Source organism: Narcine bancroftii, chromosome 10 (assembly GCF_036971445.1).
Source record: "Narcine bancroftii isolate sNarBan1 chromosome 10, sNarBan1.hap1, whole genome shotgun sequence".
Classification (NCBI taxonomy): domain Eukaryota; kingdom Metazoa; phylum Chordata; class Chondrichthyes; order Torpediniformes; family Narcinidae; genus Narcine; species Narcine bancroftii.
Window position 1 is genome coordinate 21559327 of NC_091478.1, and position 14337 is coordinate 21573663.

The 14337-nt window shown below is 41.2% G+C and overlaps 1 protein-coding gene across 3 annotated transcripts in view; it reads right to left on the reverse strand.

Moving 5' to 3' along the window:
* Positions 1–874: 874 nt before the first annotated feature.
* The window catches only part of cfap58 (cilia and flagella associated protein 58), a 189611-nt gene continuing 176148 nt past the window's right edge, over positions 875–14337 (reverse strand). For 2 of the 3 annotated variants that reach the window (XM_069900099.1, XM_069900096.1), the window contains one exon: positions 875–1306. In XM_069900099.1, coding sequence (XP_069756200.1) covers positions 1186–1306 — 121 coding nt within the window. In that variant the 3' untranslated portion in view covers positions 875–1185. Of the gene's footprint in view, positions 1307–6523; positions 6588–14337 lie in introns of those variants that run through there. The other variant, XM_069900097.1, reaches the window with a different exon arrangement.

Below are 14337 nucleotides of genomic sequence, written 5' to 3' on the forward strand. Positions count from 1 at the left end.
AATAACCACAGGTGGTTGTAGTTAATGCTCCCAGTATGAAAGATCAATGCACTTCCCTCATTCCTGAAAGAAATAAACTACTGCAAAATCACTGCTGGTCAAACAGTATCCGTAAAAGCAGAGGGATCATAGTTCGTCTCAGATAGAGACCCCACATCAGGACCTGACCTGCTCATTTCCTCCAGCAATTTTGTTTGCTCCAGTTTCCAGCATCTACAGTCTCTTGTGCCTCCACTGTTCCCATTCCCAATTGCTTGGATGACTGTTTGACTTGTAGCAGGGGAGAGTGGGATCAATATCAAGTTGGTTTATTTTTCTTAGGCCACCCGCTGTATGAATTATGTAGCTTCTGAGCGAGACAAATCAAGGGTGGTTGCACAGGATTCAGGAGTAGTACATCTATGGAAGATTCATTTTCCCATATCTCCAACAAGAGGAAGTGCACAGAGATAGATGGTCCTCTCTCTTTTGCAAAACTAAGTTTAAATGGCTGAAGTAGCACTTATTAAAGAGCTTTAGATATTATCTAAAGATCTGATGGTGCGAGAAAAGTGAGGGCTCTGCAGGTATGTCTACCTCTTGTTCAGTCAAAGAGTCGTTACGCTAGTCTGCATTGTGTACCACACGAGTTGCTGAACTGAACTGGTTTCGGTAAAAGGATCTGAGTCACGTCTATTGAGAATGGGAAGACAGAAACCAATCCTGAATAAAAGTCCGAAAGGGATAAAGAAATCTTTGTGCGCAAACCTTATTCCCTAATTTAGAAATTCAACCTTTTTTTTAAAATGAACAATCCTCCTTCTCCCACATTTGCATAAGACTGTCATTTGGTTATTTAACAAGGCCATTGGACAAAGCATTTTAAGTATAAATCAGTTTTTATTTCACTTCATATCTGTGTTTAGCTGACATAAAAATACATTGAAGTGTAACACAGGTATTTTCATAACAAAATCAAGAAACAGAAATCAATGTTCCATAAAACACATTTCAATATAGTTCACTATTTTTGCTGAACTTGGGCATTTGAAATGCGAGAATAAAATTAAGTTACATGAAAATCTTATTTTTGCACAGTTTCTTTTCTCATTGTGTGGAACACTTTCTAAAATAATAAACTACGAAATAAAATCTTGTACGGTGAAGGAATCAGGCAGCAGATGGAACACGGAGCTAATTGGATATTTAAACTGTGATCTTTGGTTGACATTTAAGATTGAAACCTCCTCCTGTGAATTGGGGATAGCTGGATCTGTGAGGCTGGATTAAAGGCTGCCCTTCCTGCTCCAGGGCTTTCTCTTTCTCACTAGAGGGAAAACCAGAAGAAATTCAGTTTACTTTAGAAACACTGCAATTGCTCTTTACAGCTGCAGAATTTTTTTGTGTTCGAAGTAGTCTGAATTCATCACTGCAAACTTGTAGCACAGGCTGATCTGATCTCCTGAATGCCTTCATGCATTCTCCCTACCCCATTATCCAGCCTGAGTGGATAGCATGCAAAGCTTTTCACTATATCTTGATACTTGTGGTTATATGTAATTCAATACAAAGGCAGAAGTGCTCACACACCCCTTTTTCATGAATAAATTAAAATACCTGAAGGTTGTTGATTCTGGCTCTGAGACTAAAATAGAAATTGTTCAGTTCTTCATGTGGTTGAGGAAAAATATCCCCAAAGTAATGCATGAAATGTACAAATTTTCTCAGAATTTGCCAAGAACTTGGCATTACATGAATGTTGCCTTGAATTAAATTCAGGCATACAGCGCAGTAACAGGCCTTTCTGGCCCATGAGCCGTGCTGCCCTAATACCCCAATTATCCTACAACTATATAGTTTGAAGGTTGGGAGGTAACCAGACCACCCGAAGGAAACCCATGCAGACACGGAGAAAACATACAGACAGCACCAGATTTAAACCCGGGTCGCTGGTGTTCTAAAAGTGTTGCATCCTTAAAGAAGGAAGGTTGGTAACTAGATAAGATAGAATGGAAAGAAGGATATGGTGTGAAACAAGAAAGTCTGCAGAGGCAGGGGGTCAAGTTCAATACAAAAAGATGCTGGAGGAACTCAGCTGGTCATGCAGCATCTATAGAAAGTAAAAGGTAGCCAATGTTTAGGGCCTGAGGATATAGTGAACAATTTAAACCAAGCAAGGTGAAATGGGGCTTGTGCTTCAGTGTCAATCATTTTTACGGCCTCTTTCTCATGGGTAGATGCTACGTGTTTCTATAAATAGCTGCAGACAAAAGGTCTGTCATTTTAGGTTGATATTAGCTGCAGTCATTTTTTAACAAATACATACACACCTCTCACAGCACAAGCAAACCTAGTAGGAAACACAAGGTGTGGATGGTCTGCATGTCATGAGAAGGAAGCAGATGTTCTCACATTTGACCAAGTCTTGAAGACATACATACAGCACAGTAACAAGCCCTTCTGGCCCACAAGCCCATGCCATCAAATTAAACCCAATTGACCTACACCTCCAGTATATTTTTAAACGGTGAGAGGAGATTCAGATTTATTGTCAGAGTATATACATGTTATCACATACCATCTTGAAATTCTTTATCCTGCAGGCAAGACAGAATTACCATTTTTTGGCAGTGTAAAAAAAATGACTCAATGTACACACGTAAAGAAATAAAGAAATGTCTGACTGTGCAATACAAAGAAAAAAATCAATAATGTGCAAAGTCAGAGGCCTTAAATGAGTCCCTGATTGAGTTTATTGTTGAGGAGTCTGATGGTGGAGGGGTAACAGCTAGTCCTGAACCTGGTGTGTGAGTCTTGTGGCACCTACACCTCTTTCCTGATGGCAGCAGTGAGAAGAGAGCGTGTGCTGGGTGGTGTGGATCCATGATGACTATTGCTACTCTCCAACGGAAGTATTTCTCGTAGATGTTCTTGAAGGTGGGGAGGGTTTTACCCGTGATGTCCTGGGCTGTGTCCATTACTTTTTGCAGGGCTTTTCAATCGGGGGCATTAGGGTCCCCATTACAGACCGTGATGCAGCCGGTCAGCAGCACACTTTCCACCACACATCTGTAGAAATTTCCCAGGGTTTCTGATGTCATGCCAAACCTCCACAAATGCTTGAGGAAGTAGAGGCCCTGATGTGCTTTCTTCACAATGCTTTATTTGTGTGTTGGGTCCAGGAAAGATCCTCCGAAATAGTGACTCCCAAGAATTTAAGTTTTCTCACACTTTCTGGAACACCCAGGAAAAACCCATGGGGAGAATGTACAAGCTCCTTACAGACGGCGCCAAATTGGAACCCTGGTTGCTAGCATTGAAAGAGTGTTTTGCTAACCACTGTACTAATCGTGGAAGATTTGGAATGAATTAATGAATGAATGAGTTAATTGATGAGGTTTTTTGTCATACAGCCGTGGAGTTCTACACAGCCATTCTCAATTATGGCCCTACTGCTCCACAAGGGGCCACAACACATTGAAGTCAAAGCCTTGTTTTCTTTTTCTCCCACGTAACATAAATATTTTTTTTATATATATGTCGTCAGTAGGAGAGAAGTACAGAAGAAACCAAAATTTGACTGATTTACAGGTAAGGGGGTCTATAAACTACGAGCAGAGTCCTCAGTCAAAAAAAGGTTGAGAATGTCTGTTCTCCAGCATAGAAACTGGCCCTTCCGTCCAACTTGTCAAACACATAAATACAATATACAGATGAAATTAAAGTCTTTCTCGATGCAGCTTCCCAAGGTACACAAAACATAAATGACAAAATATAAGGGGAAAAAGATAATGATATATAAAAAAGAGAAAGGAATAATGATAAATATTCAGTTTCTTGTAGTGCTTTTGATGGCGACGCTGCCTGAGCTGCTGTAGCAGCAGCACTGGTGCTGGCATGGACCCACGGAGAGTGAAGGAGTTGAGAAGCAGTGCTCCCAAAGGGTCCTACCACCCAGTCGACTGCCGTTGGCTCTGCTCGGGCTTTGAAAGGGCCATTGAGGAGGGCCAAGGTGGCTTTATTTGAAATCCCGTGACCGCGGGTCTGTGCCCAAGACGGTGGTGCCTATTAATCTTTAGCAGCCACGAGGGGCTGAAGACTCCAGGGAAGAGGAGGACTGGAGCAGGGAACCAGAGGATGGGAAGATCCCCTCCCCCCCCCCCATCTGAGAAGGAAAAGCGGAAGAGACGACTGAGGGACCAGTGCATGTGGCGGCTCAAGACGAAGAACCCTCAGTAGCTCCAGGCTGCTGGAGATTGGCTCAAACTGGCTGGAGGAGCAGCAGGTATCAGAACCGGGATGCAAGGAGGTGCCAAGAGGGCTGAAGGGTCCTTGACCACGTCAGTGGTTCGGATCTGGAGCTCAGGTCGCCAATGATTCGGACTGGACTCTGTGTGGCTGCGAGGGCTGCGGAAGCACTGGAGGCGAATCTATGGACACTCGGTAACTCTGGGGGGACTCTCTTTTGCTTCTTTCTCTCTAACTGGTAAGTCTGACAGTAAGACTATAAGAGGTGCTTAGGAAATTCATGCCAGTGGCGAATCTGTCTGCCTTGCAGCAGGCAAAAAGAAATTTCATGCAATATGACACTGTTTTATTACTATGACAATAAATTGAATCTTGAAATGCGATGAGTCAGCAGGTGCAGACAAATCTTTGGTGAACTTGAAGTATAGATGAGAAAGCTTCAGGAAATATGGGCTCAAATAAAGAAACAATTGCTTCTTCAAGTTCATTTCAAGTTCCTCCAGGGCTTCTCTGAAGTATAAAAAAGGACTCTCACTTTTGAGAAATGTCAATTGTGACTTTACAGATAAAAGGAGAAAAAAGAAAAATGAAACTACAAAGTCTGATGGAAATAAAGTAAGTTCTGGCACAGTCCACAGAGATATACCTTTATGAATTTGGTGGTAAAGATTGAGATCTGGGTTAAATAATGTTCCCATTTAGACACACCACGAGCAGCAGGTTCATAGATTTGGGGCAAGACAGATTACTTTGAGATTGGGATAGGACGAGCATATCATTAACCCATCTGATTCAGGGAAGGAAAGCAGCCATTCTTCTCCAGTTAAGCAAGAAAGTCTGCAGATGCTAGGGTCAAGTACACCAGCATGCTGGAGAAACTTAAGCATGATTGTGTATTGCACTTAATGCCAGTATCTGAAGACATTTTTGTTTAACATCCTTCTCCAGCTTGGATCCAATGTGAGCCCATGCCGACAATGTATTTGAGCTTCTGAAATAGCCTGGAAAGCTAATTAGCTCAAGAAGATCCAGTAGGTATGAGCAATAAATTATGGCTTTTTATGGGGCCACATAATTAGCAACAGAGCAATGTACAATAAAGGGATCCTGACACTACTTGAATCGTGCCAGTGTCACTGAATGTGCAAAATGAACAATACTGAGAATATAAAGGGCTTTACATTTCTTTCTTGTATATGTAGTGGAACACGGTATTGGAGGTGTGACCTCTCTAGACTGTACAGGCTGGCCCGCCTCCAAACCTGTAACTCCTCCCTGTAGCCCAAGTCTCCTCCCTCCATACCAGCCTTGGATCTGGCCCAGCACCATGTAGAGACATGCCCGATGTTTCTGGATATTAAAGCCTTTAATCACTCGCTTCGTGTTCGCTTGTGGTTATTGATCACACCACAGTACATAAACAGGAAAAGTGACAAAGAAATGGCAGGTGGCATTTAAATTAGATCATGCTAAATGGCAGAGTAAAGGGCATGGAGTTAAATAGCACCTGCTGTTTCTTGTGTTCCAGTCACACAGTCAGAATGATTAACTGATCAAGATCTTGTTTCCAACTTGCTGCCAACTATTCCCTAATGAAGAATTATATGAGCCATCATGAAATATCACTCAAGAAAGTTGCTTGATTTTACAGACTGAAATGTGAATTATCTTAATCGTCAGGTTTTATTTCTACCAAAAAATTCAACAATGGTCGATATTGAATGATTTATTTTTGTAAATCGCATAGGGCTGAAGCAAGTGCAATATATTGATAACTTGACTGGTACGCAGAATTAGATTTCATCTTCAAATGGAAATTCAGTTTATTCATCAAAAAATATTCTTCACTTTACATTTAGTTTTCTTTCATTTTATTTTAGAGGTACAGCACAGTGACAGGCCCTTCTGGTCCATGAGCCTGTGTCACCCAAATACACCCATGTGATCAATGTATTTAGAATTTTCACAATACTTAATAGTTTAATCTTTTGAAGATGGACATTGCATTTCTACAGCATGTGCAAACTAATATGAGAGGAAATACAAGGTATTTAATGGACGATGCTATAGCCTCCACTGTGTTCTGACCCACCTGGAGAATCATACGCCAGGCTTATGTTCATTGAATTAAGCTCAGCATTTAATACAATCATTCCCCAGAGGTGGTGGAGAAGCTGTCCTTGCTGGGAATCAACACTCCTCTCTGTAACTGGTTCTTAGACTTCCTAATGGAAGGACCACAATCCATCCAGGCTGGCAGCAGAACATTAAGCTGTTGCACCTCAGGGCTACGTGTTCAGCCCGCTCCTGTTCATGCTGCTGATTCACAACTGCATCGCCAGATCCAGCTGCAATGGAGCCTGGAAGTTTACAGATGACATAACAGTACTTGGATTCATCGGCAACAACAATGAGTCATACTACAGAGAAGAGGTAGAAAATCTCATGAAATGGTGCAAGAATAACAATCTGAGTCTCAATGTGGATATGATGAAGGAGATGATTGTAGACTTCAGGAAGTCTAGGGATGACCACCTTTCACTACATATTAATAGCTCGGTAGTGGAGAGAGTAGTGAGCACCAAGTTCCTCAGAGTCTACTGAAGAAGTGACCTGTCCTGGAGACACATCTCCTCACTTGTCAGAAAGGCACAACAGTGACTGTATTTCCCTAGAAGGCTGAGGCGGGCAAGGCTACCAGCCATTATTCTATCAAGTTTCTACAGAAGCTCTATCGAATGTGTCCTGGCCAGCTACAACACAGTGTGGTATGATTGCTGTAGAGCACACATGTCAAACTCTGGCCCGCGGGCCAAATTTGGCCCGTGATATAATTATATTTGGCCCGCAAGATAATTTCAAAAATGTATTAGAGGTGGCCCGCTGGCCGCCGCACCAGTATAGCGCATGCACAGTAATACAACAAATCCCAGAATGCATTGGCATCAGCCTGCTAATCGCCCCCACCTCCTCTGTTTACGTTGCAGGGTCTCACCGTGGACTCTGGTTTTGGGGCCTGGCCGGTGTCAGGGGAAGCCAAGGCCGCTTCCCAGCGCCCGGAACCAGAGGCCTCGGGCCTGACCTTGCCAGGACCGTTGCCCACTCCCCCTCCCTGCCGCAGACCGATCCACGACTCATGGTGACGGGGCCGCTGATCCGCCGAGATGCCGCCCTGCAGCGAGAGCCGATGCCCCCGCACTGTCATTGTCCAACCCGATCGCCCGCAAACCCCGCCCTCCCGCACACAGGCCTGAGTAAGTATTATGAACTTTAATCTCAGGATAAAACGATCTTCCAATAGTTTCATGTCACAGTGATAAATATATTCCTGTTTAAAAATGGTCCTGCACCTGGATACAATCTCATTAGGCATAAAACTTGAAAAGTGTGTAAATCAAAGGATATCTGTACCAATGGATAAAGGGCATGGCAAATAACCCTGCTAGAGTTCATGCCCACAATCAGTCACCCATTTGATTGTTTCAGGAATCATGTTATTCTCCCACATTCTCAATAGCCCTCAGATTTTACTATTCGACAGCACACTAGCAACATTTGACAAATCCTCTATAGAGAAATATTATTCATTGAATATTTTATTTCTCATTTGTTAATGCTTCTGGAAAGAGTTTATCCAAAACTATTATTAAACATTTATTTTAATAAGAAAAAGTTTAACATTACATATGTTGAAAGAAGAGAAAACATGCAGATGTTGTTGAAAATTTTCAATAAATATTTAGTTCAGCCCTCGACTTAGTCCAAGTTTTTAAATTTGGCCTTCCGGGAATTTGAGTTTGACACCCCTGCTGTAGAGCATTGGATTGGAGGTCAATTAACAGGACCATAAAAGCAGCAGAGAGGATCAATAGGGTCTCCCTTCTCCCCACCCCCACATTGATATGATTTACCAGAATTGTTGTTTAATGAAGGCTCGTAAAATTAGTGATGAAACTTACCACCCAGTGCACTGCATCTTCCAGCTACTCCCATCAGGAAAGAGATACAGAAGTACCTATATTAGAGCCAGAACCACCAGGATGAGGAACACCTTCTTCAGCAGTGAGAATGCTGAATGACTGATGAACTGTTAAAACAACTCTACAAGACTCCACTATTTATTAATACTTTTTATTTTAAATATCTACTGTACGGGTCTGTATGTATGTTATGTCTGTATGTGTGCTTGCACTGTTTTGCACAGTGGACCGAAGAATTCTGTTTCATCAGGTTGTACCGGTACAGTCAGATGATAAATAAACTTGAAGACGTATGGGCATCAATGGCTGCTAGCTCAAGATAGTCATGTACTTATGTGACAGACTAGTTAGAGGTGGTTTGGGAGGAACTGTTAAAGCAGGTTGCACACAAACATATTAAAACAGACTATTTGTAGGAATTTTGCAGAGTGCTTTTTGCAAAAGAGCAACAAAGTATCAACATACAGCTTACTTGGGAGAGCATGTGATTTTTGCAGAGACAGAACAATTTTGCTCTCAGAAAGGGAGGGTGTGAAAACAGAGAGAGGAGTCACAGAAATCAGTTCCAGAGGGACAAACTGGTAAACTTTGGAAGGCTGTTTGGTCAAAGAAGACTAGCTGTCTGAAAGGTAACCTGAAAGAAAGAAGATCATCTGGAGAACCCTGAAGGGGACAAGTTTAGTCATCAGGATGACTAAGAAGGAATCAGTTGTGGATGTCCTGCAAGGAATCTCTCTCTGAAAACCAGCAAGAACCCTCCTGAGTGCTAACCATTTGCCTGTTAAGCACCAAAGACTGATGAACTTTGTTAATGCTAACTTCTGTACACAGTACAAGAATTGTCTGCAACCAGTGAGATTGGACTGTGATCCAAAGAACTTTTCTAATCTTAAATACACATTACACACACCTGCGCTTAGTATTAGAGGGGGGGATTAAGTAGATTAGGTAGGTTAAGTAATCAGTTAAAGTTTAATTCTGTTTTCTTGTTCAAATATAATTAAAAACTACTTTTGTTTAAGTAACCCTGTGTTGTGGTGCATATCTATTGCTGCTGGTTTTGGGGGTCCTCTGGACTCCGTAACACTTGGAAGTCATTTGACTTGATTGTACTTTGTAAATGTTATTGCTCTTGCTTTACAAAGGTTAGACCCCCATTTAGTTTAAGTTCAAGTTTATTGTCATTTGATTATACGTATAGAACCCAAAAAAACAGCTTATCTCCAGACCATAGTGTACACACACACACAGACACATAGTGCAACCAACACCACAATTGACAGTCTGGCAGTCCTGGTTTTTATGCTCCTGTACCTCTTCCTTGAAGCTAGAGTCTCAAAGATACTGTGGACTAGATGGTAAGGGTCCTCAATTATTCTCTGAGCCTCATTTAATTGCAGAATAGTATTTAGTTCAGAAAGCAAAAATCTAAATATATTTGAGTGTAACATGTCAGAAGTCCTTGGGCACCTCAAGGTAGATTCCTTCAGAGATAAAAATCAAATAAGAAGCTCAGATGCTGTAAATCTGAAATAAGTACAAAAAATACTGGAAGGAAAAATGGAAAATCTTATTATTACTTAAATGGCAAGCAACTGCAACATGCTACCATGCAGAAGGACTTGGGAGTGCTGGTACCTGAATCACAAAAGGTTGGTTTGCAGGTTCAACAGGCTATTGGGAAGGCAAATAGAATGTTGGTCTTCATTGCTAGAGGGATTGAGTTTAAAATCAGGGAGGATATGCTGCAACTATATAGGGTATTGGTGAGGCCACATTTGGAGTACTGCATGCATTTCTGGTCTCTTCACTAGAGGAAGGATATACTGGCCTTGGAGACAGTGCAGAGAATGTTCACTAGACTGATTCTGGAGTTAGCCTTTGAGGAGAGATTGAATTGTGTGGGACTATACTCACTGAAATTTAGAAGAATGACAGATCTTATAGAAATGTATAAAATTATGAAAGGAATAGATAAAATAGAGGCAAGTAATCTTTTTCCACTGGTAGGTGAGATGAGAACTAGGGGGCATAACTTCAAGATTCAAGGTAGTAGATTTAAGATGGAGATGAAGAGAAATTGCTTTTCCCCAAGGGTGATGAAACTGTGGAATTCTCTGCCCATGGAAGAAGTTGAGGCTACCTCAGTAACTATATATAAGACAAGATTAGATAGATGCTTGCATAGTAGGAGAATTAAGAGACATGGGGGAAAAGGCAATTAGGTGGAGATGAGCCTATAATCAGATCAGCCATGATCTGATTAAATAGCAGAGCAGGATCAACAGGCCAAATGGCCTATTCCTGTTCCTATTTCTTATGTTCAGCAGGCCAAGTAGCATCTGTGGAAAAAGAATCAATGATAATACTTCAGGTCAAATACTTTTAATCAAAATTTACCTGCCAAGTATTTCTGACATTCTCTATTTTTTAAAATCAAATATAACAGGCACTTATTTGCAGGTTTGCATTATATTACAGTGAAATCTTACTAGTGTATTGAGCTGTGTTTGATCCTATGGCCAGTTTGCTTGACTGGAAATTAAATGAATACAGCTGATTAGTTTTTAAACTATGTTCATATGGGGAACCAAGTGTATTTATTAAGTAATTGCTTTGCTGTTATGGCTTTGCTAGTGAACTCAGTGGAACCTTTATGACATTTCTACAATAATCATTCTTTATTGCATAAAATTATGTGAGGGAAATGATCCAATACATTGACTCTGATGTCTGAAAAGTGTAAAATTGCTTTGCACAGCTCCAATGTGTTTAATAAGTTTTTCTGTATATAAAATGCCTTGATGTTGCATGTATTACTTTCATTCTGATGTAAGATATTGCTAAGTGAGCTCCCAGGTAGTACAATTTTATTCCAGTCACTCGAGATGTTTAACAAGATGGTCGCTGCTTGAATGTGATTCTGGAATTAACCTCGTCACACTCCTCCTGAAAAATGGGAGTGGAGGAGGTTTCTTCTTCTGAGGCAATCCCTCAGTATCAAAGGTGACCTGCTTCCGTACCATTTCTGAGGTGGCTGATGAGGCCAATGTGGGAACTACAGACTAGTTACAAATGGAGTAGGAAGGGGATAGTTGGTGACATCGTGCACTCCTTTCGTTGCTTACCCGGGGCTTTTGTGAGCTCCCAATGCATGGGCTCAAGGATCTCAATACTACCCTAAATTCTTCTTTTCCACTTTGAGCGGTCGATGGGTCAGAGATTCTCAGGGGTAAGTGGGGATATTGCACTTCTTCATGAGCATGTATTTAATCTACTTTTCAGTCTGCTTGATACTCATCATCCTCCTCCACTCACTAAGATTCCCAAGTATGAAGTCACACACCAGATTCAAGGATAATTTCTTTCCCATTATTATCAGACTGCAAAATGAACCTCATACCAGTAAAATAGTGCTGCCTTTTGCTCTGTATTAACTGATCTCTCTCTGTAACTCTGTGCTGTGTTTTTACTGCTGTATTAGTGGATGTGCTGACAAGATGAACTGCTCACAAAACAAACTTTCTCACTGCATCTTGGTACATCTGACAATAAACTTGAACTTCTATGACAGAGTGCCTGGTGCAGCAATCCAGTCGTGGGCATGCCAACAATGTGGCCTGTACAATGAAGCCAACTAGGAGTAAGAAGCTCCTCGATGCTGGGGACGTTGGCATGGGAGAGGATGTTGATACTGACAGAATTATCCTTATTGTGAATTTAGAGGTGGTGGTGTTTTTTCCAGTGCCTTGACCTGCCTGCCAAGGAAAGTTTGAACTGCAGTATGCGACGACACTTACAAGTGGGCTCACTCGGAGGCCAGATACAAGACATTGTCAATACATTCACCAGAGCCAATTAGACTGTGGGCCTTGCACTCAACATGCACAAATCCAAGATCCTAATTTTCCCTTGCGACACACACTGCCATCTTATTATAATGGTGAAATCCCAAAGAATGTGAACAATCCCCCAGATCTCAGGAGCTACCTCTGAGTGACCTTCAATGTGGTGCCTTCAAGCCTTTGATTGATTAAGGATAATAGCAGCCAAAATTCAATGGACAACAGGGATCTCTGCCCTCTCAAAGGCTTGCAGAAGAGCAGAGAATCAATGACAGCAATTTCTGTGCTTCGGTGCCTATTTGCTGCTCCAGCAATTACTAGATACTTTTTTTAAACATTGCAATCAACACTGGTCACGTTTTCTTTGCAAATAATAAGCCAAAGACAATTCAATCAATCACTGATAATGCTTCCATGGACACAAATGGCCCTTGTAATTATAGTCATGAACATTAACAGATATATATTTAATGATCTCACGTGAAATTTTTACCTATCATTTTATCTCCACCATTTTACCCATGTAAATAGGTTGAAGTGCATTGAATTTAAAAAGAAGGAACTGGATGCAAGTTCATGTGCATGTATTTTGTCCCAAAATTCCAAAATGTATCTTTTTTTTTCAAGTGTGCAGTCTCAGCAATGAAGCAAGCTATTTGGCCCAACTTGTCCATGCTGGCTAAGGTAAATTAATCCTAATTGCAAATGCTGGTAAAATGCAATCAGTGTAATTGCTCCCCCTGCCACCTGTTTTTTAAATTTTTTTAAAATTTAAACCTACAGCACTGTACAGGCCAATTCAGTCCTATGAGTCTGTGCTACCCAATTTACACCCCATTAAGCTACACCCTGGTACATTTTTGAAGGGTGGGATGAAACTGAAGCCTCTGGAGAAAACCCACGCAGACAAACATACAAACTCTTTACACAGCGCTGATTCAAACCCACGTCCGGTCCCAATCGCTGGCGCTGTAAAGGCACCACACCAACTGTGCCGCCCATAGTGACATGTTTTAGCAGTGCCCCAAAATGCAGAGGTTCTGGAGCAGAGTCTTTAGCATATTATGTAAAATATTTAAAGTTAATTTGCAATCATGCCCATTAACTGCAATATTTGGAGTCTCTAACAATTACCTTAACTCTCTACAGAAAGAAGTATTAGCCAAGCGTCTAGTTTTGTGGCACTGGAAGTCTGAAAGGGTTCCTTCTATTACACAACAGATTAAGGACATCAGTTTCTTGATTAAACTGGAGAAAATCAAAACACATTAAAAGGGTCCACTAGAATTTTTTTCATAAATGGCAAAAGTGTTATTTCTCTGAATTATGAATGCTTCAGGTGTAAATGTCTTACTGTACAATGTGCGGACTGGTATAATCAGTAATGTACCAATGATACTGTCAGCAAAGGTACCAAGATGATCAGGGAGTGGGAGGTCTGGGTGTGTATCTGAGGGTGAATGTGTACATCTAAGGATATGTGTGTTGGTTTTTCTGTTAAAAAAAAGGGGGCACAATGTATATCTGTATAATGTTGACGAAGGTGTTTTGATGCTCGATAAATATATTTTGAAAAAAATTGCATTGTGTGGAATTCCTGAAGGTCAATGCCCACAGTATCATCTGCCCTGTGACACCCGGCAAGGCCAGGAATGCATGTGGCAAAACTCACACTGCCAGCCAGTGCTTTCTCAAGAGTGTGTAGGATGCACTACAAAGGTACATCCTCTGCTTTCATTTACCAAGCCCTCCAGGTGTTGGCTTCGGCACTTGAATGAGGAGCCAAGCACAAGGGAAGTTGTCCAACTGATAAGCTTTATTACATTAAAGATGTCTCTTTTCTTGAAATAGATGGCATGAATATTCCAGCGCAAAACTGATCAAAGAATATAAATTTTGATATCTTCAGAATTCAGAACTGACTCCAGTAGCTGCAAATCACCTTCCTCAGAAATCACTTCAAAACAATTAAAACAAGAGGATGCTTCATATAATGGGTTGCCTCCTTTGTTTCTGACCTAATAAACTCCTGAATGGTTGTTCATTCTCACGTATGTTTTGCTTTATTAATTTAAGACAGAGCATCATTGCATTTAGTTTGAGAAAGTGTCTGTTCATTCAGGTTATTGGTAAAGTGTTTGAGCTACAGCATGGTCTGTGTCTAATCAAGGCCTTCTCAACATCATGATAAAAGTTATCTTCTTGAATCATCATTTGCTGTATTTTGGCATATGTATTTTAAAGGCATTAGGACTAGATGGTTGAAACCTTCGGAGCAGTGCTGT